Source organism: Nymphaea colorata, chromosome 9, assembly GCF_008831285.2.
Source record: "Nymphaea colorata isolate Beijing-Zhang1983 chromosome 9, ASM883128v2, whole genome shotgun sequence".
NCBI lineage: Eukaryota > Viridiplantae > Streptophyta > Magnoliopsida > Nymphaeales > Nymphaeaceae > Nymphaea > Nymphaea colorata.
The window spans coordinates 1,250,277-1,275,510 of NC_045146.1; the positions used below are offsets into that span (position 1 = coordinate 1,250,277).

The 25,234-nt window shown below is 41.2% G+C and overlaps 2 protein-coding genes across 5 annotated transcripts in view; both read right to left on the reverse strand.

Annotated features, from left to right (window-relative positions):
- Positions 1–25,234, reverse strand: part of LOC116260771 (structural maintenance of chromosomes flexible hinge domain-containing protein GMI1-like) — a 73,419-nt gene that overhangs the window by 34,692 nt on the left and 13,493 nt on the right. For 2 of the 3 annotated variants that reach the window (XM_031639247.1, XM_031639250.2), the window contains exons 7-15: positions 17,829–17,901; positions 16,377–16,432; positions 16,164–16,269; positions 15,953–16,021; positions 13,945–14,031; positions 4,186–4,236; positions 3,316–3,439; positions 3,077–3,132; positions 2,874–3,002 (exon numbers count right to left, since the gene is read on the reverse strand). In XM_031639247.1, coding sequence (XP_031495107.1) covers positions 2,874–3,002; positions 3,077–3,132; positions 3,316–3,439; positions 4,186–4,236; positions 13,945–14,031; positions 15,953–16,021; positions 16,164–16,269; positions 16,377–16,432; positions 17,829–17,901 — 751 coding nt within the window. The remainder of the gene's footprint in view (positions 1–2,873; positions 3,003–3,076; positions 3,133–3,315; positions 3,440–4,185; positions 4,237–13,944; positions 14,032–15,952; positions 16,022–16,163; positions 16,270–16,376; positions 16,433–17,828; positions 17,902–25,234) is intronic. The other variant, XM_031639248.1, reaches the window with a different exon arrangement.
- On the reverse strand, positions 9,279–12,083 carry LOC126410390 (uncharacterized). 2 transcript variants are annotated; one of them, XM_050079676.1, is made up of 2 exons: positions 10,107–12,083; positions 9,279–9,813 (listed from the first exon to the last, which is right to left on the reverse strand). In XM_050079676.1, the coding sequence occupies exons 1-2, from the start codon at positions 11,131–11,133 to the stop codon at positions 9,770–9,772; spliced, it is 1,071 nt and encodes a 356-aa protein (XP_049935633.1). In that variant the 5' UTR covers positions 11,134–12,083; the 3' UTR covers positions 9,279–9,769. The 2 variants fall into 2 exon arrangements, with proteins under 2 accessions (XP_049935633.1, XP_049935632.1); XM_050079675.1 differs by having other exon boundaries at positions 10,050–12,083.

A 25,234-nucleotide genomic window follows, 5' to 3' on the forward strand; every position in this document is an offset into this window, starting at 1 on the left:
CACAGCATGCTATCTTATTAATCGTATGCCGTCATCTGTGTTGGGAGACCTTATTCCTATCTCTGTCCTCTTTCCTGACAGAGACTTGTTTTCTGTTCCACCTCGTGTTTTTGGATGTGTTGCCTTTGTTCAGTTGCTTGGTCCTGGGCGAGATAAGTTGTCTCCTCGGGCCATCAAAACGATCTTTGTTGGTTATTCCCGCACTCAAAAGGGATATCGCTGTTATGATCCTTCTACTCGTCGGTATTATGTGAGTGCTGATGTTACATTTTTTGAATCAACCTCTTTCTTCTCCCCAAATGGAACTCAATTAAGGGCGCCTGAATTAAATGATGAAGTCCAATTTTCTCTACCTCTCATGAGTTGTCCAAACCCAGTTGATCCACGTTTTGGGGCTGTCTACCAACGTCGTACTAAGCCTGCTGCGCCTGTTCAATGTGCACCTGTGCCTTCACCCAGCACGCCCAAGGTAATTCCTGACACAAACTCAACTGACAATGTTTTATGTAATGATGACATAGGAGTATGTCACGAGCACGTTCCTGCTCCTAATGAACTTGATGTGCCCATTGCTCAAAGGAAAGGCAAACGCAGTTGCACTTTGCATCCTATCTCTGGTCATTTATCCATGGATAGACTCACCCCTATGTACCGACAGTTTGTCAAGGGGCTGTCGGCTATTGCTCTTCCACAGAATCCCATGGATGCTCTCTCTGATCCCAAATGGGCAGCAGCTATGCAAGAAGAGATGGATGCTCTTCAGTCTAGAGGCACCTGGACACTTGTTACTCCTTCAGCTGATGCAGCCATTGTTGGTTGCAGATGGGTCTTTACTATCAAATACCGAGCAGATGGCAGTATTGACAGATATAAGGCTCGTCTGGTTGCAAAAGGCTATACCCAAACTTATGGGGTTGATTATTATGATACCTTCTCTCCTGTGGCACGACATGCTTCCTTACGGATTCTCCTTGCTGTGGCTGTCAGCAAGAATTGGTCCCTCTCACAGCTTGATGTCAAAAATGCCTTTCTCTATGGTGACTTACATGAAGAAGTGTATATGCAGCAACCACCAGGGTTTGTTGCTGAGGGGGAGTGTCAGAAAGTGTGCAGATTGCGAAAGGCGATTTATGGTCTGAAACAGAGTCCTCGAGCTTGGTTTCAGAAATTGTCAGAGAATATTGAGAATGAGGGCTTCAGACGTTCTTCGGCCGACCATTCCCTCTTTGTCAAGAAGACTTCTACAGGTACGGTGATAGTTCTTGTTTATGTTGATGATATCATTGTTACAGGGGATGATGATCAGGGGATTTCCAACATCAAGGATGTCCTTGGACAACACTTTGTCACCAAGGACCTTGGTGAACTACGTCATTTCCTTGGTATTGAGTTTGCCAGAAATCAAAAGGGCCTTATCATGTGCCAGAGGAAATACGTTACTGATGTTTTGCAAGAGACAGGGATGCTGGGGTGTCGGCCTGCATCCACGCCTATGGATATCAATACCCGCTTGTATGATGATGATACTGAAGATGTTGATGCGAGACAGTATAGAGGGATTGTTGGGAAGCTCCTATACATCACTGTTACTCGACCTGACATTGCCTATGCTGTTAGCAGAGTGAGTCAATTTATGGATAAGCCCAAGAAAGTTCATTGGGATGCTGCTATGATGATTCTTAGGTATCTAAAGAATTCACCAGGAACGGGACTCTTCTTTCAGAATGGTACCTCACTCACTATATCTGTGTATGTTGATGCCGACTATGCAGGATGCCCCTCAGACAGAAAATCCACTACTGGATTTTGTGTGTTTATTAGATCCAACTTGGTTACATGGAAGAGTAAGAAGCAAACTGTGGTTGCCAGATCAAGTGCAGAATCTGAGTATAGAGCTATGGCTCAGGGTACTGCTGAAGTTATGTGGGTTAGATCCCTGATGTTGGATCTTACTGTCGAAGTGCCTCTTCCTATGCAACTGTTATGTGATAACAAAGCTGCACTGTTTATTGCTAATAATCCGGCTTTTCATGAAAGAACCAAGCATGTTGAAGTAGATTGTCACTATACTAGAGACATGATTCAAAAGGGGTTTGTAAGTACCTCACACATTTCAACTACAGGGCAAACGGCTGATATCTTTACTAAGGCTCTTGCAAGGGGACCATTCCAAAGCTGCTGTTCCAAGTTGAGCCTATTTGACATATACGCTCCAACTTGAGGGGGAGTGTTAAGATGTGTTTATATTCAGTTTTAGGTTTAAGAGGGTACTTTTGTAATAACTTTTCCTTTAGATGTTTCTCTTGTAACTTCTCTCTCTCCTCTAGTCTATATAAAGAGGAGTTAGGGCAGATTTCGTTGTTAATCAAAGATTATTCTTTCTAATCTCATCATTATGTATGATGATTTTTTATATTGAATACATTTTATTGAATTTTTCTGATTTTTGTCTATTTTCCGGGCTTTTTATGATTTTTCTGATTTTTAATATGTTTTTAAAATTAAAAAATTAAATTTACGATATGCTACGCTATGTTACAATACGGCGTATAGGTCGGCCTGACCGATACGCGTTACGCTACACCTTTTACAACATTGCTTCAAATAACAGAAAGCTAATAATTAAGTTGACAAGATAGCATCTTGACTATGTCCCACAGGTCTTGGGTGCAGGTGCGTGGCTGTATATGTTCGTCAACAAAAACCAAAACTAACAATTAACAAGCTATGATTGTATCAATGATTTCCCAAAAAAAAAGTTCAGTTGCCTCACCCAACGGGTGTTAACGTCTGGTGCAAGAAAACAATCTGAAGAGATTGTATTACTTAGAATCTTGAAAAGCAACATAACAATTTTCATTAGGAAAGCCTACCCATCGAGCATCTGGAAGTAAGCGTCCTAGCCTTCGTATCGATACCCGACTGAAGTTGTCAAAATTTTCTTTTATGCCACATCCCTTCTCATCAAGCTCCTCCAAAATCCTTTCTATACTTTCTTTTCCCTGTGTATGCACCGGCAAGTATATATTCATAAACTTACATTCAGCTGCTTACATAAAGTACATAAACTACCAACCTCTAAGATGGGAAAATATACACATTTGATCCGAGCATTGGCAAAACGTTTTCCACCTACACCAAGAAAAGATGGTCAGATCAATAATGCGATGAATCGCAAATTCATTAAGAAATTACTAAACCAAGTGTGACTGATTCATTAACTAAAAGAGCAAAAGGAAATAAATGTGCTTGTAAGAAGCAAATTGAACCAAACTTAACTTCATGGAGCAACAACCAATGTAAAATCTAAATTACCAGAATTATCAGCAGCCTGTGCAACAAAGTGCAATAGCAGAACGAAATCAGGACCATTACACGAGTTCAAATTTGTTATAGCCAGTTCCCCTCCATCTACTTCCGTCAAATTGACACCATTGACCTTCATGAAATACATCAGAAAATGATTTCACATAAACATACTGATAATTCTCATTTGACGCCACAATTACTTTTATACAGGAGAGGTAGGAAACAGACAGGCATGTCTGGTAGAGCCTGTTTTAAATGCAACCCAATCTCAATTATTAGCAAAATATATAGGAATCAACCACCATAATAACTCTTGAATAATGATGCATCAGATGAGGAAATAAAGCCATTATAAGTAACCAGAATGAGAAAGAACACAGCAGCAAAACCAAGGGTCAGGACTCCCACAAAATTCTGGAAAAACCAATGCTAGTACACCAACAAGTTCACAAACCATCCTCAGAAATCAGTAAATTGGATCCACCAATTTTTTTATAAAGTAGTCCCCTTAAAATTTAGATAAAATTTGCAAGCATTTAATACAATAATACTGCAAACAAAAAAGGTAAAACAATCTCACCTTTTTAGCCTTTCTATCACATTCAATTGTCTTGAAAAAAAAAAAAGGCCAAACAACTCTCTCAATAAAAACTGAATTGCTCAAAAGAAAACAATATGAAGCAAAATAAGCAATCCAAGCATCTTTTTCAACAGTGCAACCTGAAGAACGAATCATCCAAAAAACCATGCTCCAATTACAAGGGTCATATCAAAATTCAAACAGTATTAAGCATGCATGATAAAAGCAAATATTCACTATGTCAAATGAGAGAGAAGAGGATATTTGAAAAGCAAATTGGGGAACCAAAATAAAACCTCAAACTCTATAGGTGCTGCTGTCCCCATTGTTGTGAGTGTATCATCACACTGCATCAAGAAGAGCAAATGAAAAGCTAAAACAGGATATCATAAACCCCAAATCCAGATAAAATCTGAGATTGAAGTTCCATTTGAACAAGAAAACACCAGAAGTAAACCACATGAAAACCACAAAAAATTCTCGACATGCACATAGAAAAGAAAACGAAGGCTCACTAATGAAGATGAAACATCAAGCAACATGAAGGCTTTTATCTTCTCTTAGACATGGTTCACATTTCAGTCTATCTACACATCAGAACATCATTATCACATGCTCAAATAAGATAGGACAGTATATACTAGTGTTATCAAAAAGCATAAGCTTCACATCTCAAAGCATACACCTCAGGAAATTTATAAACGCCTCAAGACGTGAAGGTAAGGCACAGCTTGCCCTGGGGCTGTGTGCTCCACCCTGGTGAAGTGCACGTCTCTCCTTGAACCATGAGTCCTGCCTAAGGCCCTAAGGCATATTCTCACCAACATTTTTCTTTAGAAGAAAATAATAATCACTTTTTTTTTTTTTCACTTTGACTTGAATACTGTTTTCCTCTTCCACTAGGAAGCCTTGTCTCTCTCCCTCTCTTACTCAACAGCTCATGCCACTTTCTCTCACTGCCAGTGCAAACGAGTATCTCTCTCACTCTCTCTCTATTGCAGCCTGCTGACCAGCCATTTTTTGTGCCTGCTTTATTATAGATTATTAGATCTTTTAGTTCTTATAGAGTTTTGTTTGGATCCAGATACATCACTAGTCTATTTAAGTGGGACGTGTGATTAATTTGTTTTGGAGTGAAGTTGATTAATGAAACCCTAATTCTTGTTTCTTTCATTGTTTTCTTTCGTCTCTTCATTGCTTTCTGTTGTTTTATTTTCTTGTTCATCCTTTAGTTCGATGTTTGCCACGAAGATTAGAGTCAACCCTCTAATCACTGTGTCATTCCCTATATGGATGAAGGCTGTCGGCAGCCTTTTCTCAATTCCTCTTTGGGCTCCCATCTCTCCCTCCCTGTCTCCTTGACTACCACACAGTTACTTTTCCAAACGAAGCTTTACATTTATTGTGTTCATCTGTTTCTCCACACTTCTGCTATAATTGATCGAGGGATCACAAATAATTTGCACTGAAATCCATTTCTTCACTGCTTTCTTCCTTCTTATGTAGTCTGGCCATTTGGTTTGTAATTTGATTGCGAACCACATCATTTTTGTATTGAATTCATAAACAAGGAACTCTTCTCTTGCCCAATTTGCAATCATGGAATGAGCTACTAATCCACGGTCCTGCATTCTGCATCAATTATGATTAATTTTGTAATCTATCGTCATCCTGGGAGCTTAGCAGGTTGTCATTTTCTTGTTAATTTCTATGACCGCACAATGGTTTATTGGTTTCCTAGATTACCTATCTTTGTTTTGGAGTCGTCATTTCATTATTATTTTGCAAATTTCTCTAAAACAAATAACATTCATTCAAGGAAAAAAGAGGGGGGGGGTGGGGGGTTCACATGCACAGTGCAATGTACCAAGGAAGTCCTTTCAAAAGAAAGCATTGAGAAAAAACAGGAATTTATAAGAGGTTGGAAAATTTTGATCTTGACAATAAAACTTCACATGTTCACATTCTTTTTATTTCTACCACACATTCTTTGTTTAACTAATTTCACCAACATTTACACAAAATTGAAACAAACTGATCAATTCTCTGACATAAATTTTATTGCCTGGAACCCAGCCAAGAGCAGTATGTGGCCACTATGCATCAATTTCATTTGCACTTAACATAATATCTCAGCTTGAGGTAATTAGCTTTCTCTTTGAGCTTCTGTCTGATAGAAAAAATTATTTGATGGTGACAAGAGTTTTGTATCTAACAATATTATGCAGCATGTGTAAGCCTATGTACCAGAAAAGGAGCAACAGATACTATCAGTCGGAAACATAAAGAATGGCTGTCTAGTGTCTACAATTCCACATGCTGTAGTAATTCAATGTTTTGTGTGCATAAAAGTCTCTTTGAAAAGGATTGCTTGGACATGGGCGAGGTAATAGGACTACTTAATATGAAAGTAATTAATCCTCCACATGTAGAAATATATAGGTTTTACCAAAATTTGTAACCTTTTATGTTTCATGAATTACAGGCATGGATAACATAATCATCCTCCTTTTATGTAAAATTTGTGCCAATGTAGCTCTAAACGAGGATAGCAAATGGGATACACAGATGTGCTGAATAAAAACTTAGGCACAAAAGGTGTTGTTGGACAGTTGGGGACCCCACATTCATTTGGGTTGTTGTCTATCTAATTTCATGATTGTAGACATGACTTGTGTAGAAATACGAACAAGAAGGAGACAAAGAGCAACAATGATCACGATGTAACGTGGAAAACCCTCAACACGAGGGAGAAAAAACCACGAATGAGGAGGAGTTGGTGCCCACTAGCAGCCAGACTCTCTCTCTCTTAAGATTATCATTCACTTAAGGATTAGGGTTACAAGACTTAAGTAGAGCCCAAAACGGGCTACAAGGCGGGTCGGGTATGGATCCGGACCCGAAACCCACAAACTATCAACACTCCCCCTCAAGTTGGGCATACATATCAAACATGCCCAACTTGGATACATTTCTCTCAAATGAAGCTGAAGGAAGAGCTTTCGTCAGAACATCAGCAGTTTGGTCTTCAGACTTCATGTAAGGTAAGATCAACTCCTTCGCATCAATCCTTTCCCGAATGAAGTGACGATCAATTTCAACATGTTTTGTTCTGTCGTGAAGAACAGGATTGTTGGCTAAGTTGATTGCAGACTTGTTATCACAATACATCTTCATAGGTCCTTCAATCTCTATTCCAATGTCAGTCAACAATATCTTCAACCACAATAACTCTGACACTCCCATAGCAACTGCCCTATATTCTGCCTCTGCACTGGATCTAGAGCAAACATCCTGTCTCTTGCTCCTCCATACAACAAGGTTTCCTCCCAAGTAGACACAGTACCCTGTAGTGGATCGTCTGGTATCACCACAACCTGCCCAATCCGCATCAGAATAGCCCTCGATTTCCACAGTCTCTTGTTTCACATACAGGAGTCCCTTACCAGGATTTTTCTTCAGGTAGCATAGCACTCTGTCCACAGCCTTCAGATGTGCATCGGTTGGCGCATGCATGAATTGGCTCAAAACATTCACCGCAAAGGTGATATCAGGTCTCGTGAGGGTAAGATAGATTAGCTTCCCAACCAGACGTTGATATCTTCCCTTGTCTTCTTCACAGAGAGGCTCTCCATCTCTAAGACTCAACTTGTGCCCAGTGTCAAAAGGGGTAGGAGTAGGTCTACATCCCAATTTACCAGTTTCTTCCAGCAGATCTAATGTATATTTCCTTTGGTTTAGTACAAGACCAGTACTAGACCTAGCAACCTCCATACCAAGAAAATACCTTAGTTTGCCAAGATCTTTGAGGTCGAATTCTGTAGCCAGTAACCCTTTTAGCTTGATAATCTCCTCCTCATCATCTCCAGTAACAATCATGTCATCTACGTAGACGAGCAGGAGAGTAACCTTGCTCTCCTTCTTCTTCACAAACAGAGTGTGATCTCCATTTCCTTGTTTGTATCCATGACGTATCATCACTCTTCTCAGTCGTTCAAACCACGCTCTAGGCGATTGCTTAAGGCCATACAATGCCTTTTTCAGCTTACAACACATTTTTGGTTCTTCATATCCTGGAGGCATATGCATATATACTTCTTCTTCGAGGTCACCATTGAGGAATGCATTCTTAACATCCAGTTGATACATCTTCCACTCCTTCATCACAGCTAGGGATATAACCACCCTCACAGTCTTCATTTTCGCAACAGGAGCAAAGGTTTCCAAGTAATCAATTCCATATTTCTGGCTAAACCCCTTGGCCACAAGTCTAGCTTTATATCTTTCAACACTCCCATCTGGTTTGTACTTGATGGTATACACCCATTTGGATCCAACTAGGTGAGCGGCTTCAGGAATCTTCACCACTTCCCATGTCAAGTTTCTTCTTAGGGCATCTATTTCTTCTTTCATTGCATCAGCCCACTTAGAGTCACTTTGAGCTTCAGCGACAGTCCTGGGAATCACAGCCAAAGAAAGAGTAGAAACAAAGCACTTGTAATCTTTCCCAAGTCTGGAATAAGAAACAAAATTACCAATGGGGTGTTGAGTACATGACCTGACACCCTTTCTCAGGGCAATGGGAAGATCGTCATTCTTCTTTTCAACCTCATCATGGGTCTCCACGGTCTCCTCGGTAGGACTTGGTTCATCCAAGGAAGGAGTGGCATTGGGATTGGAAGTAGATCTAACATCACAAGTCATCACCTCTGTCCGAGTACCTCGTCTAGAGTAGAACTGTCCAAACAACTGAGGGCCTTCCTTCTCAATGCTATTGTCACCCCTTTCCTCCTTCTCAGGCACATCAACAGTATTAAGTGATTCTGCTTTCTTGTAGTCCAAAAAATCTATAAACTGAAGTTCCTGTCTCTGAGAATACTCTTCCCTGCCCACAGACTGCTCCCCCTGAAGAGGATTCGCACCAAAGTAAGAGGCATGTTCCAAGAAGGTAACATCCCTCGTAACATAAGCTCGACCAGTAATAGGATCAATACATTTGTATCCTTTTTGCGTAGGGGAGTATCCAACAAAGACACCTTTGATAGACCTAGGATCAAGTTTCTTGACATTTGGACTGTGATCATGGATAAAACATACACAACCAAAAACACGAGGAGGAAGAGGAAATGGTGGACGACTGCCAGGAAGCAACGAGTGGGGAGTCCTACCATTCAAAACACGACTGGGCATGCGGTTAATAAGATAGGCACTAGTAAGAACTGCATCAACCCAATAGTGTTTAGGAAGATTTCTCTGAAACAAAAGAGCCCTGGTGACATTAAGAAGTTGACGATTTTTCCTTTCAGCTACCCCATTTTGAGGGGGGTGTAACTACAAGATGTCTCGTGAACAATCCCCCGTTGTCTAAGAAACTCCTCAACAGGCCGACACATGTACTCACGGGCATTATCGGACCTGAAAGTTTTAACATTCGCACCATACTGGGTATGCACAAGAAGAATAAATGTCTCGATGATTCGAGGAACCTCGCTGCGGTCTTTAAACAAGTATATAAATGTAGCACGAGAGAAATCATCAATGAAAGTGATAAAATACTGGAAACCTTGACGGGTATAAATGCCCGAAGGTCCCCATACATCAGAGTGAATCAGGGAAAAAGCTTCATTAGCACAACTAGAAGAAAGAGGGTACGAAGCCCTCACATGTTTGGCAAACTGACAAACATCACAAGAAATGGAAGACACATCAAAGGAGGAACACAAGTCTGGAAACAAATGTTTCAAAATCCCAAAAGGTAAATGCCCAAAACGTTCATGCCAGTACATAAAAGACTGAAGACAATCTTCTCTTCTCTTATCTGTCTTGCGGATCGCTGTCAACAGAGCAGTAGCCACACGTATGGGAAGACGATATAATCCATCAGAAGCTAAACCAATCCCAATCCTCTTCCCTGTCACCAAGTCCTGCAAAACACAACGATCGGCAGAGAATATAAGTTCACAATTCAATTCTTTAGTAAGTCTACTGACTGATAAGAGATTTAAAGGAAACTGGGGAACATGTAAAGCGCCCTGCACATGAAATTTGTCCAACAAGGACAGAGTGCCTTCGCCTGCCACACAGGTAGAGGAACCATCTGCAAGAGAAACATGTTCCCTTCCCGAGGACAACTTATACTCATGAAACAATTTTGGATTACCTGTCATGTGATGAGTAGCACCACTATCGACAATCCATTCCCCCACAGAAGAGTTACCTTGATTGCCAATAACTGCAAGAGCATGATTAGCTGTAGTTCCCTCTGAGGTCTCAGTCTTGTTGACATCGAGCCTGCCCAAATAAGCCCTTAGTTCACGAAGCTGGTCAGCAGAAATGGAGACTTTTTCTCCACTAGAGGTGGCTTGCACCTCAGACACAGGCGTTCTCCCAGTCAAAGATCTCCCTCTGTTCCCCTTCTTTTCTGGATGAAGATCCCAGCAATAATCCACAGTGTGACCTGTCTTCTTGCAGTGAGTGCACCGGCGAAGAGACCTAGATGGGCCGCCAGGACCACGACTCACGAGAGCAGATCTCTCGTTATAGGGCACAAGTTCCCTCTTCCCTTCTTGTGTAACAAGCCTTCTCTGTTCTTCCGCTTCAACACAGGAGTACACATCTTCAATACTGGACACCTCCCCTGAATTCAAAATCTGGCTTCGAACACCTTCAAACTCATCATTTAAACCTGCTAAAAATAGGAACACCCTGTTTTCCCATTCATGAGCAACATAGAGCGCCTGATCATGGGGACAATGCCAAGGAATATCAGAATGATAGTCAAGCTCTTCCCACTTGGCTTTCAAAGCCCCATAGTACTCTGCAACAGACGAGGTCCCTTGTCGAATGCCATAGACTGTCTTCATTACTTGGTAAGTACGAATTGCGGTCTTCTTTTGGCCATACATTTGCTCGAGGACCACCCACATGTCTCTAGCAGTCTTCTTCCGAAGGATAAGGGGCTGAATATCGGCGGAAACAGAATTGACAATCCAAGTTTTCACTTGATTATCCTCAAGAAACCAAGTATGCCACACATCACTTGTTCTTGCTGGTTCAGGGTTGCTCCCATCAATATAGGCCATGCGACCACGGCCAGCAATCCCCATGGTCATAGCAGGCGACCACGAGAAATAATTAGCCTTGGTGAGGCGAAGAGTGATGACCTGCATGGGAACATTCTCAGTTCTAAAAGCCCCTATTTCAGTGGGATTGGTGTTGACGGTTGACGAGGAAGAGGCTGCCATAATCACAGACCAGTCTAGCTACGGGTGAAGCCCAGTAGGCAGCAAGGGCAGCAGGGAGCAACAGCACAATACAACACCAAAAACAAGGCAGAGAGCAGGCAACGGACAAAACGAAGCAGAACGCTGCTGGACAGAGGGTCGCTGGGCAGGCCGACGCTGGGCGGAAGCGACTGAGCAGACAACAGAGAGGCAGCCGCTCAGGCAGAACGGCGCGGCGCTGGGCGGAAACAGACCGCCGGAACCAGGCAGAGCGGCGCACCGGCGGAAGCAGACCGCCGGAAAAAGACACGGCGGTGGACGATGCGCCGGATGACAGAGAGGAAAGCCGCTGGGCAGAGCGTCGCTGGGCCGGTCGTCGCTAGGCGGAGACGGCGGAATCCTGAGCGGCGCTGATCATGGGCGGCGCTGGGCGGAGACGGCGGCGGGGCGACAGACGAAGCTCAGGGCGGTGCTGGGCACTGGCGTCGGGCAAGGGCGTCGGGCGAAGCTCGGACACGAGCGTCGGGCACGGGCGATGAACAGGGCCGGGCGAGACGATGAACAGTGCCAGGCGAGTCAATGAACAGTGCCAGGCGAATCCTCCTCCAACACGGGCAAAAGACAAACCAGAAACGCCGGAACTTCACGGCTCTGATACCATGTAGAAATACGAACAAGAAGGAGACGAAGAGCAACAATGATCACGATGTAACGTGGAAAACCCTCAACACGAGGGAGAAAAAACCACGAATGAGGAGGAGTTGGTGCCCACTAGCAGCCAGACTCTCTCTCTCTTAAGATTATCATTCACTTAAGGATTAGGGTTACAAGACTTAAGTAGAGCCCAAAACGGGCTACAAGGCGGGTCGGGTATGGATCCGGACCCGAAACCCACAAACTATCAACAACTTGTTTTAGCTTGCATTCTGAACACCACATTGTCCTTCGCATGTGCTTGTGTATCAAAAAAAGATTAATAAGAGTTAAATCTGATTATTATAATGTTCTCTACTTATATACAGGTCAGTTTAGGGATGAACCCTCACATCTGTTTGGGTTGTTTGTTTTTATATAATTTCATCATTGTAAATATGACTTGTTTTATTTTTCACTGTGAATATAACTTGATTGTGGTTTGCATGTCCATGTGCATGGAAAATGATTAGCAACAATTCAAATTTGATTTTTATATTGTTGTCTTTGTTTGTATATTTGTTATTTTAGTTGTTCTTCTTCAATTTTTTAATTCTTTTATAGATATTATGTGTTTCACCATTTTCATCTTAAAGCTACGCTTCAATTACTTGAGGTTTACGCCTCGCATCATGATAGGCTCAATGCCTTGCTTCACCTCTTTGCATTTAACAAATATTACAATCTATAAAAATACCTAACATGCATAAAATATGAAAAAGAGAAACAAAATATCAAAAAGAGAAAAGCAGAAACATCCATACCAAAAGCATTCAATAATTAAAAGCCCAACACATTAAAGAGATGTCGATCTAGCTCGGCTGGGTCAGGTCATAAATTTTTTCAGTGTATTTTTATAACATAAACAGCAATAAAAAGCACAACGTAAATACAGAAAAAACCATAATACTCAATCAGAAGCTATTCAAACACTAAAACTTATAGAACATCAACAATAACTAGGGATAAAACCAAAAGCAAGAAATCTACAACAATAAAACGAATAAACCATAACAAGGAACGCCTCAAAAGAAAATGTAATACTGGTAAAAGAAGCACAATCATTAAACAGTAATAAACAATAACTGAAACTCATCTTTATAGTTTATATGCATGATTTAAGCAATCATGCAATGCAAAATCGGAAAACAAATCATTGTCATGGCTCAATATTTTGCAGTTCAGTACTCTCAAATTCCCCATCATACACACATAATTTCTCTACAGCCTTCTGATCCTCAATATGCCCAAACAGGTCATTAGTCGGCCTGAGGTCACCCTATGATTGTGGTCAGCCTTTTCTAATGTAAAGTCTCATAGTCAAAAAGAGAGAGGAGGAGAGATTTTCAATGACCCCCACATTTTTGGGGTTGGCAGTTGTGGCCCTTGTTAGCCTGTCTCCGATGACTATCAAGGACTCAAGATGATGGAAACAACTGTATGTGAGAGAGAGAGAGAGAGACAGAGACAGAGAGACAGAGATTTCCAAAGATCCAAAATTTTTTGGGGTTGCCGAAAACCTCAACACAGTTTTAAATCCCGTATATGATCGGCGCCGACAGGTGGCTGGTGTCTCAGCATCAGTGAGTTGTGCCATTTGACCTCAGCAAAGCCCTTGGAGAGAGAGGGAGACAAAGCATTGGTCTAGAAGGGAGACCTATATTTTTATGGCAATCCAAAGAAATCGATTCACATCTAAAACTGGATTGATGCACGGCTTTGTGTCAGAAAAACATAACAAATCATCAGACCTCGAGCCAAGTAGGTGATCCAACAAGTCAGTTGATCCAGAGCCGATCCTCAATGATTTTGGGACTAAATTGTCTGAGTCTTGGATTGTGACCCAGTACGTGGATGATCCCAGTCAACTCAGGTGATTCCCCAGTTGACTCGCTGAGTTTGCCAACCATAAAGTCTACAGCTTGTTCAGACTTAAGAGAAACAAAAAACTATGAGATGCAACTAATAAAAGAAGCATTTTACAAGCAATGAAAAATAAAAAATACAGTATTCTAGTTCCACAATTTATCAATTATTTGCCAAAGAACTCAAATCTTATTTTCGATTCATCATCCAGGATACATAAGAATGTAAACACTTAGAAAGAACTTCTTTCCCAGAAAAGAATGTGAGGTGAACCTGAATATAAGGAAAATAGATGTCCTTCAATAAGCATTGAAGTTGATACTCATTTAGAGACCTGTTTCTTGGTTGAGAAATTTCAACCTGCAGGTATGTGAAATGGAAAGAAAGAAGGTGAAATAAACAAGTGAAAAGCACACAATAAAAGGGAAAAGACAAGGATAACGACGTTTTTCCATAAAAGGATAAAAAAGTTTCAACTCCTGAACTCCTAAATGCTAGCAAGAGAGAACCTAAGTCACATGGGTGCTAGTATGGGCGCGAACACAAAAAACTTCAAAAGTATGGACGCAAGGATACAGCTGGGGATGTGTGTGTGTGATGTGTATATATGAAAGCAAACTAATTGTCGTATTTGAAAGATTCTAAACAATTTATAAGTTTTGTAGCATTTATCTGAAAGTTCTAAAAGTTTTTGTTTGCAATATTTATATAGGTAACAAAGAAGGGGGTTAAGGAAATTTTATAGAAAAACATTACGATCAGTGTCAAAGGGGCAAAAGGCATGCAAACCTTGGTCCCCAAATATCCTCCTTCACCAGTGCCCCCTCCCCCCAACCCGCCATTCAAAAAAAAAAACTGCCCAATCATGGATGATGGTGAACCTGCACATCCCTTTCTTTCTACAGAAGTAACTCTCTCTGTCTCTCTCAGCTGAAAACCTTCTTTCCCCAGATCAGTCTCTCTTTGCCCCTCTCTCTCCCGTTGCTTCCATTTTTTCTAAATAGAGGTGGGGAAATCTGACTGTTATTTTCTTAACCATTTTTAAAACTTATATTCTATGGTTTGGGTCGGGTCTAACCCAGACTAGAACTAACTACTAACCAATACCGAGTTGGCACAATGCACTACCATACTTGAGCCCATGTACGAAAAAAGGTACCAGGCATTCTCACGTGCCTACGTGACTTAGAAAGAAACTCATTGCAAGTAGTATACAATTTAATAAATGTTATTCTTCTTTCAAGATGCCTAAATTTCCCTTTGATAAAGATAGTTCCCTTGAATCTTTTAACACGGCTTATGATGGGCATCATCTTCTCAACTTATTACTTTTTTTCTTCTTCGTGTCATTGCCATGCAGTGTGAATTCCATACAATCAAGACAACAATATTTTGAAAATTCAACTAAGTTCCACATGAAAAATTTGAAAACTAGTGATTTGTACTCATATTGACAATGCTTAAGACATAGGTTAGCAACAGATTTCATCTTCAAAGACCATAAAGCGTTTAACATTCAGACACAAATAAAAAGTAGAATCCTATGTTGAATGGACACTGCCAAAAACATGAAGTGTCAGCAGGGACATGTGTGAACACATCTAGGACACAGCATTTTTAAAATATGAAGTGTCCAAAACAAGATACATGTCCCAAATGCTTTGGTGATGTACAGCTCAACCAAAAAAAAAAGAAAAAAAAAAGAGAACAGAGGAGGACGAAGGAGGAGGAAAAAGGAAGAGAGGAGAAGGAGGAGAAGAAGAGGAGGAGGAACTATTTGTTTAAAGACCATAGTCTATTACTATTAGTCTCTTCTTTTGGTTTCTCATGCAAGCACTAATAAAGATTGTGAACAATTACTAAAATGTTAAACAAACAAAATTAAGAACAATAACCGATGTCATTGAATGGAACATGTATAACACAAGAAACAACAGCGCTTTCATTAATACAAGCATTTTGGGTTCTTCAAAAGTGCCTGATGTGTCTAGCAAAGGTACCAGAAAATAACAATTTAGCCTCCCCCAAACAAATGAAAGTGAGCAAGCACGTATGACAAACAATACTGATTTAAGAATGCCAATCCCCATCACATAACCAACATGCATGGGTAAACAAGCAAATTTTGCATATGAAACTAAAGGCCACATGAAACTAAATGCAAACATTTGATTGATCTAGTGTCTTGTTATTCCAAAACTTAATAAAAGTGTCAGTTGCAACTTTCAAACAAGAAAGCAAGAATAAGTCAAAAAAGTATGTCTAAAGTAACAGATCACACCTTTGTGAAACTACCATGAGGAGAGTCGTTCAACTCCTGCTCTGATGGATATCTTATCTGGCCACCAGTCTACAAGAACATGACACAATCTTAATGAATACAAAACTGGGCCTGAACAAACATCCTTTGCGAAGACATAAATGAGAACACACATTATTAAGATATAATATAACGCGCAGCATCTCATAGAAGAAGACTTGCAGTACACTACCTTCCAGGTTGATTCTGAACCTGCACTTTTAAGTAATGCATCACGTGAAAGAAACAGAGTGAAGACCATCCCAGACAGCTTTGTCTTTGAAGCAACCGTTGCCGAACTAAACCAAGGAATGACAGGCAACAGAAAGCAGTCATCTATGGTTAAACATCATCAATTTCTAGTATCAGAAATACATAATCAACACAGTTAAGCAAGTGCATGTACCTTCCCAAATGCATTGAAGCCACAAATCCACCATACCCATACATTCCAAAATAAGGCTGCAAATGGCCATCAAAGGTGCTATTAAGATCATGTAAATGCTAAGGTGGAAGTACATTTATGATTTATCCTTCCCGTCTCTAGAGAAAAAAAACAACGAAAACAGAAATAGCAAAAGTAGATCTAGCAGACCCCAGTTTCCCACCACTTCAATCTTTTCCCATTAGTAATTATGTCAGAATGGTAAAAGCTTTAGAAGCTCAAACTACGACCAACCATGTTCTTTTTCCCCACTCCACTTGACATAAGCAAGCAAGCAGCCCCCAAGGATTCAAAAACTATGGATGTTTCAACTTTTAGCATCGAGAATAAATTCCAAAAAGACAAGTTCTCTTATTGGCAAAAAAGTGTGGAAGAGGAAAAAAATTGGTGAACTAAAATTCTTTCTAACTTTTGTTTGGGAAAAAAGAAAATTGTGTTTGACATTACAAGTCAAGATGATAAAGGAAACACATGAAACATTCAGTTTTTTTGATCAATTTAAAACCACTGATTTAGAAAAACCTCATAAAAAAAAGGCAGGTTTGTGACTTTTTTTGGGGTTTCGACTCCACTGACAAAATGAGCTTGAACACCAAACCAACAGGTTTTGAAAAGAAGATATTTGTCAAAATCTGATGTACATATCCAATTTATCAACCCCTCATAATTCTTGAACAATTTAAAATCATTGATCCAAAAAAACCTCATAAAAATTATTCACGTACTTGATTTTGGCAATTCCTTTTCACCTTTCCAAATTTGGGCCACCCAAGCTCATCTATAATGTCGGATTGGAAAAATCAGCTAGAATCTGGCCGAACTGCCTGGAAGGCAACAGTTATTATATATATGTATATAGAAAAATTTAATTCACCCAACTCGCTCATGAAGGATGTCCAATGTATCATGATTGAAAGAAAAATAAAGAGAAAAAACTGATTGACATCTCTCTCTCTTATTTTTCTCTCAACCATCGATCATGATGAATTGGGGACAACCCTCATGAGTGAGTTGGGTGAATTAAACTCTTTTATATATATATATATATATATATATATATATATCACCATCTAGGCAGTTCGGCAGATTCCAGCTGATTTTTTCCAATTCGATGGCCCAAGTTTGCAAAAATGAAAAGGAATTGATAAAACCAGGCACGTGAATTAATTTTATGAGGTTTTTCTAAATCAATGGTTGTAAATTTGTCAAGAACTGGGAGGTGTTCCACATCTAGTATTAGCGAACACCTTTTCTCCTTATTTTTCTCTCAAACATCCATCATGACGGATTGGACAGCCTTCATGAGTAAACTGGGTGACTCTGGATAGCCATAGTCACCATTTACTCTCTCTCTCTCTCTCTCTCTCTCTCTCTCTCTCTCTAAAGAACTCCAAAAGGAACAGTATAGCATACCAGCAAGTATGGAGGATTCCCACCTATACCTCTATCTTTGAACTGTCTATGATTTGAAGAACCCATTTTACCCCTGCATAAGGACATTTTGTACTTCAATTAATTAATAGAAATTAACAAAACCTGAAGAAGGAAAAGCATTCATAGCAAGAACCTAAAGGTTCTTCACATAAAGGTACTTGATCAAAGCAAGACAAAAAAATTGTTCAAAGGCTTATAATGATTGGCCGTTTATGGCAACAATGTGCATTTTAATACTAGAAACACTTAAATTAGAACTTTCTCAGCATTCACATCTAATGAATTAAAATAGTGCAGCTCACAGCATTGAAGTACTCCCAAACTAAACTACCAATAAAAGTGTTAAATCATTGTTCAAATCGAAAACAAAAATATCAGCTCAGAAGACTCCCCAATGGATTAAGGATGACCTACATCCCGAACTGCAAAACAATAATGACATGAATCATGTCAATTTAATTGACTAATTCATATGCAAGATATGAAATGTTCTAAAACCAAAACAGCCTAAAGATAATTCATGAACAAGCAATACCAAAATCCTCTAATTTACCTACCTGATATTTGTCCTAACTCTAATCACAATTTAAAAATGTGTCTACCCGTCGGACTGAGGATGGAATGCTGAACTCACACGTAGCTTGGTTCCCAAAGTTCGCTGCAAGGAGCTCCAAAATCGTGAAGTAAATTGTGGATCTCGATATGATACAATGGTATATGACACTCCATGAAATCTGACTAACTCATCGCAAAAAATGAGCTGACTGTCAATCTATCAAGTTATCAACTATCACCCAAATGACATCATGTTGTCTCCTAGTTCCCAGTTGTCCCATAATAAAATCTATGGTGCTACCAAAAGGTTGTAACAACCTACCGGCCTCTAATGTCCACCTTAGCCTGTTGAAATATTGAATATCTAGCCAAGAAAGTAGCAATTTCAGACTTTATGCCCGGCCACCAAAAACTGCATTCAACATCTTGATACATCTTGCTGCTACCAAGATGAATGGTGTATGTTAAGATGCGTTTATGTTTAGTTTTAGGTTTTAGAGGGTACTTTTGTAATAACTTTTCCTTTAGATGGGTCTCTTGTATCTTCTCCCTCTTCTCTAGTCTATATAAAGAGGAGTTAGGGCAGATTTCGATGTTAATCAAAGATTATTCTTTCTAATCTTATCATGGTATCAGAGCTCCAGCCGTCTCCCCCTCCTCGGCGCGCCGTCGCCGATTGAGCCCGTCGCTGTCCTCTCCGCCCGCCATCCTCCGCCGCTCGTGTCCACCCATCTCCGCCCGTCGCTGTCATCCTCCGCCGCTCGTGTCCACCCATCTCCGCCCGTCGCTGTCCTCTCCGACCGCCATCTCCGCCCGCCGTCGCTGTCATCTTCGCCGCCGCCCGCCGTCGCTATCCTCTCCGCCCGCCGCCGTCCGTCGCTGCTGCTTCTCCGCTGACGCTGCACTCTGTCTCCGCTGCTCCTCCGCTGCTCCGCCGCTGCTCTGTCTTCGCCGCTCCTCCGCTGCTCCGCTGCTGCTCTGCACGCTGATTTTCTTCTCAGCGTCGTCTCTCCGCTGCTCTGTTTTCTTCTCAGCGTCGTCTCTTCTCAGCGTCGTCTCTGGTATCTCTCTTAGTTCAGCTCTGTTGTTGCCTCTTCCAGCCGATCAGCCTTATGGATTGCTGCGTGCGTTAATTGCATATTGCTTCATGATCAGCATGTTGTCTTTCGATATGTGATTGTCTTCTTTTGCCTGCACTTCCTATTCCGTGGCTCGGTTTCCTCCTTTGTGTTGAAAGATGTCTGAAATTAGCAGTGGCGCTAATACCTCTTCCTTTGTATCGTCGGGAGAGATGAAGAGTTCCCCATTTTCCAGCATTATCACCAAAATGGATGGGGGTAATTACGAGATGTGGGCCATGCAAGTAAAAAGAACCTTGATTGCTCATGAGAAGGAACATCTCATATTGGAGCCCGAGCCCGTACAGAAGGTAGGAAAATATACTACTTGGTTTAAAGATAATTCATTGGTTATGGTATGGATTGTTGGTACTCTTACTCAAGACATTGCAAATGAAGTCTTGCATAAGGAAAGTGCAAAGGATATGTGGGATTCCCTTGCAGCCACCTATTCACAAGCAAGGAATGAAACAAGAATTATGCAGCTTCATCATGATATTCATCAGATGCGCCAAGATGGTCGACCTCTTCATACTTATTATTCTAGTCTCAAGTCCATGTTTGAGAGACTAAATAGCTACTTTCCTGCATGTAAGTGTGAACAACAAAAGGCATATAGAGATATGCTTATGGTAGGGGTATTTCTCTCTGGATTAGACTCTGTTTATGAATCAGCAAAGAATCAGATGCTCACTAGTCCCTCGATTCCTCCTATTGATGAGGCTTATAGTAGGCTAAGCAGAATTCCAATCCCTGCATCGACTGTTCTTGATACCACTTCTGCTATGCTTGCTACTCGTGGCCGAGGTGGGTCCCTCTTTGCCAGAGGACGAGGATACCGTGGCTGTGGCAATACCCCTTCGCGCCCAGTATGTCAGTTTTGTCATCGCATTGGTCACACTGTGGATAAATGTTGGCAGAAACATGGTCGTCCAGCTGTTGCAAATCAGACTGTATTTACTGATTCTCCAGAGCAGCCTAAGACTCAGCATACTGTTTCCTCCAGTGAGTTACGTGCAGATGATATTATCTCTCAGTTGAGACACTTGATTGGAGATAGACCTCAACAAGCTCCTGATCCGACCACCTCTACTATCACTACTGCTGCCAGTGCGTCTTCATCTGGTATGTATTCTGCCTATACTCCTGCTACTGACACTACTGATTGGCTCATTGATTCGGGTGCATCGACACATCTCTGTGGAGACAAGGCACAGTTTACCTCTTATGTCCCTGCTCCACCTGGTCGCTCGGTTATTCTAGCAGATGGCAAATATTCTCCAGTTGTTGGACATGGAGAGGTCCAACTTACTTCATCATTGCCGTTGCAACATGTTCTTCATGCACCAGAATTCCCACATAGCCTACTGTCTATCAGTCAGATTACCAGAGATTTAAACTGTCGTGCTATATTTGACTCCTCTTCTCTTGTGTTTTAGGATATACTGACGGGCAGGGTGATTGGCAGTGGCCGTGAACAGGGAGGTCTTTACAGGCTAGTGCATCCCTTTCCCTTTGCTGGGTCTACCTCTTCAGGGTCATCCTCATCCTCGGCTTATACTTGGCATTTACGTTTTGGACATCTACCGTTTCAGAAACTGCTGCATGTTCTTCCTCAGCGGTCTCCTAAGTCTTCTTTTCAATGTGAGTCTTGTCAGTTGGGCAAACACCATCGGTCATCCTTTCCTCTGCGGCCCAGTAGAAGTAGCCAGTCCGTGTTTGAGTTACTTCATTTTGATGATTGGGGCCCGAGTCGTACACCTGATCTTCAAGGTCATCGATATTATCTTGTTGCTGTCGATGACCACAGTCGTGTTAGTTGGGTTTTTCTTATGAAGAATAAATCTGAAGTGGGTCATGTAATCAAAAATTTTATCAAAGAAATTCTGACTCAGTTTGATACTTGTGTCAAAATTGTGCGCTTTGACAATGCTCTTGAGTTCTGTGCTTCCTCTTTAGAACAATTTTTCAGGGATAAGGGTATCATCCACCAAACATCTTGTGCCTATACCTCCCAACAAAATGGGATTGCTGAACGGAAACACCGTCATATTCTTGATGTTGCCAGGACCATTATCATACATAGCCATGTTCCCCATTCTTACTAGGGAGATGCTGTTCTCACAGCATGCTATCTTATTAATCGTATGCCGTCATCTGTGTTGGGAGACCTTATTCCTATCTCTGTCCTCTTTCCTGACAGAGACTTGTTTTCTGTTCCACCTTGTGTTTTTGGATGTGTTGCCTTTGTTCAGTTGCTTGGTCCTGGGCGAGATAAGTTGTCTCCTCGGGCCATCAAAACGATCTTCCTTGGTTATTCCCGCACTCAAAAGGGTTATCGATGTTATGATCCTTCTACTCGTCGGTATTATGTGAGTGTTGATGTTACATTCTTTGAGTCCACCTCTTTCTTCTCCCCAAATGGAACTCAATTAAGGGCGCCTGAATTGAATGATGAAGTCCATTTTCCTCTACCTCTCATGAGTTGTCCAAAACCAGTTGACTCACGCTTTGGGGCTGTCTACCACCGTCGTACTAAACCTGTTGCGCCTGCTCACTGTGCACCTGTGCCTTCACCCAGCACGCCCAAGGTAATTCCTGACACAAACTCTGCTGACAATTTTTTATGTAATGATGACATAGGAGACTGTCACGGACATTGTTCATGCTCCTAATGAACTTGATATGCCCATTGCTCAAACGAAAGGCAAACGCAGTTGCACTGTGCATCCTATCTCTGGTCATTTATCCATGGATAGACTCACTCCTATGTACCGCCAGTTTGTCAAGGGGCTGTCGGCTATTGCTCTTCCACATAATCCCATGGATGCTCTCTCTGATCCAAAATGTGCTGCAGCTATGCAAGAAGAGATGGATGCTCTTCAGTCTAGAGGCACCTGGACACTTGTTACTCCTTCAGCTGATGCAGCCATTGTTGGTTGCAGATGGGTCTTTACTATCAAATACCGAGCGGATGGCAGCATTGACAGATATAAGGCTCGACTGGTTGCTAAAGGCTATACCCAAACTCATGGGGTTGATTATTATGATACCTTCTCTCCTGTGGCACGACATGCTTCTTTACGGATTCTCCTTGTTGTGGCTGTCAGCAAGAATTGGTCCCTATCACAGCTTGATGTCAAAAATGCATTCCTCTATGGTGACTTACATGAAGAAGTGTATATGCAGCAACCACCAGGGTTCGTTGCTGAGGGGGAGTGTCAGAAAGTGTGCAGATTGCGAAAGGCGATTTATGGTCTGAAACAGAGTCCTCGAGCTTGGTTTCAGAAATTGTCAGAGAATATTGAGAATGAGGGCTTCAGACGTTCTTCGGCCAATCATTCCCTCTTTGTCAAGACTACTTCTACAGGTACGGTGATAATTCTTGTCTATGTTGATGATATCATTGTTACAGGGGATGATGATCAGGGGATTTCCAACATCAAGGATGTTCTTGGACAACACTTTGTCACCAAGGACCTTGGTGAACTACGTTATTTCCTCGGTATTGAGTTCGCCAGAAATCGAAAGGGCCTTATCATGTGCCAGAGGAAATACGTTACTGATGTTTTGCAAGAGACAGGGATGCTGGGATGTCGACCTGCATCCACGCCTATGGATATCAATACCCGCTTGTATGATGATGATACTGAAGATGTTGATGTGAGACAGTATAGAGGGATTGTTGGGAAGCTCCTATACATCACTGTTACTCGACCTGACATTGCCTATGCTGTTAGCAGAGTGAGTCAATTTATGGATAAGCCCAAGAAAGTTCACTGGGATGCTGCTATGATGATTCTTAGGTATCTAAAGAATTCACCAGGAACGGGACTCTTCTTTCAGAATGGTACCTCACTCACTATATCTGTGTATGTTGATGCCGACTATGCGGGATGCCCCTCGGACAGAAAATCCACCACTGGATTTTGTGTGTTTATTGGATCTAACTTGGTTACATGGAAGAGTAAGAAGCAAACTGTGGTTGCCAGATCAAGTGCAGAATCTGAGTATAGAGCTATGGCTCAGGCTACTGCTGAAGTTATGTGGGTTAGATCCCTGATGTTGGATCTTACTGTCGAAGTGCCTCTTCCTATGCAATTGTTATGTGATAACAAAGCTGCACTGTTTATTGCTAATAATCTGGCTTTTCATGAAAGAACCAAGCATGTTGAAGTAGATTGTCACTATACCAGAGACATGATTCAAAAGGGGTTTGTAAGTACCTCACACATTTCAACTACAGGGCAAACAGCTGATATCTTTACTAAGGCTCTTGCAAGGGGACCATTCCAAAGCTGCTGTTCCAAGTTGAGCTTATTTGACATATACGCTCCAACTTGAGGGGGAGTGTTAAGATGCGTTTATGTTTAGTTTTAGGTTTTAGAGGGTACTTTTGTAATAACTTTTCCTTTAGATGGGTCCCTTGTATCTTCTCCCTCTTCTCTAGTCTATATAAAGAGGAGTTAGGGCAGATTTCGATGTTAATCAAAGATTATTCTTTCTAATCTTATCAGTGTATGTGAGCAATGCAGCTCGTAAGTCTCACTCTTCAGCGTTTCCTCATTTAGCACCCACAATCTACCCTGAAATCAGACCCCTCCATTCAGGTCCATTGAAAAAGGCCGCTCTCCCGATGACTGTAGGATTAGGAGTCTAATGAAGGTTGATGACTCTCCCTCTCTCTCTCGCGTGCGCGCTCTCAATCATACCTTTTCTCATTCTCATCTCTTCTCTACATTCTCTACTCTTCCTCTCTATTCACATCTTTTGTCATAAAGTAGATTTCAACATGGTATCAGAGAAAATGTCATCTGTGATGAGGCAGCAGCAAATTATTGACAGAAATTCTATTCTTGCTGTTTACATGGAGGAAAAAGCTTAGGAGAATCAGATCTTGTGTGAAGGACAAGATGTGAAACATCATATAGAATAATCAGATCTCATGTGGAGGACCAATATTTCTCGGATCAGATGGGAAAGACAAATCTTTTTTGTTGACGTCCTTATGACTGCTGAGATCAAATCTGAAGTTTCTTTTGTGATCTGAGTAAATCATACTGAGAAGTTGTGCTGGTTGCTGTCAGCGAAAAGGGTAGGTTAGTTTCCAAAGCAACATTGATCAGGTTTGGTACTGGTCGCTGTTTTTGGTTACATTCGTGTTATATTTTGGTTGACTTGACTGCACTGAGGTACCTGCCTCAAATTGGCCCATGTCCAATCAGGATCCAGTTCTGCTCTGTTATGGATTAATCTGTCATGAGGTTCTGGTCATTTGGTTAATCATCATCTTGCCGTCGTTGACATGATTTATAGCTGTGAAAGACATGAGTCAAACTTTTATCTCAATCTGCTGTCATGATACATTGCAATATAAGTAGTATATGAAGTTCTTGTCAGTATATTTTGTCAGTTCAGATCATTACTTGAGAAGATTGTCATGATGCAAGAGGGATCAAGATTAACAGATATCAATCCAACTGCATTCATGACTAAGCTAGAACTGTGCTTAATACTAATTAAAACTAACGAAAAGGAAGAACAAGGGAAAAAAAAAACGACAAACAACTTCTTCTTCAAGCAAATGATTAAACTAAATGGAAGAACACATTAAACTCAAAAAGAGCTTCCATTTCATTTCTTTCAACTTTTGCAACCATCTCCTCACAAAATGAACCGACATCCCTTTATATAGAGAAAGGGATGGATTGC

Bases quoted from the DNA above. Each gene is read 5' to 3' on its own strand.
- LOC126410390 (XM_050079675.1), bottom strand. From the start codon at position 11,133: ATGGCAGCCTCTTCCTCGTCAACCGTCAACACCAATCCCACTGAAATA. The intron at 9,814-10,049 runs GTAATCCAAAAT...TGTGTTTTGCAG, and splicing joins TGCTACTCATCACATGACAG to GACTTGGTGACAGGGAAGAG.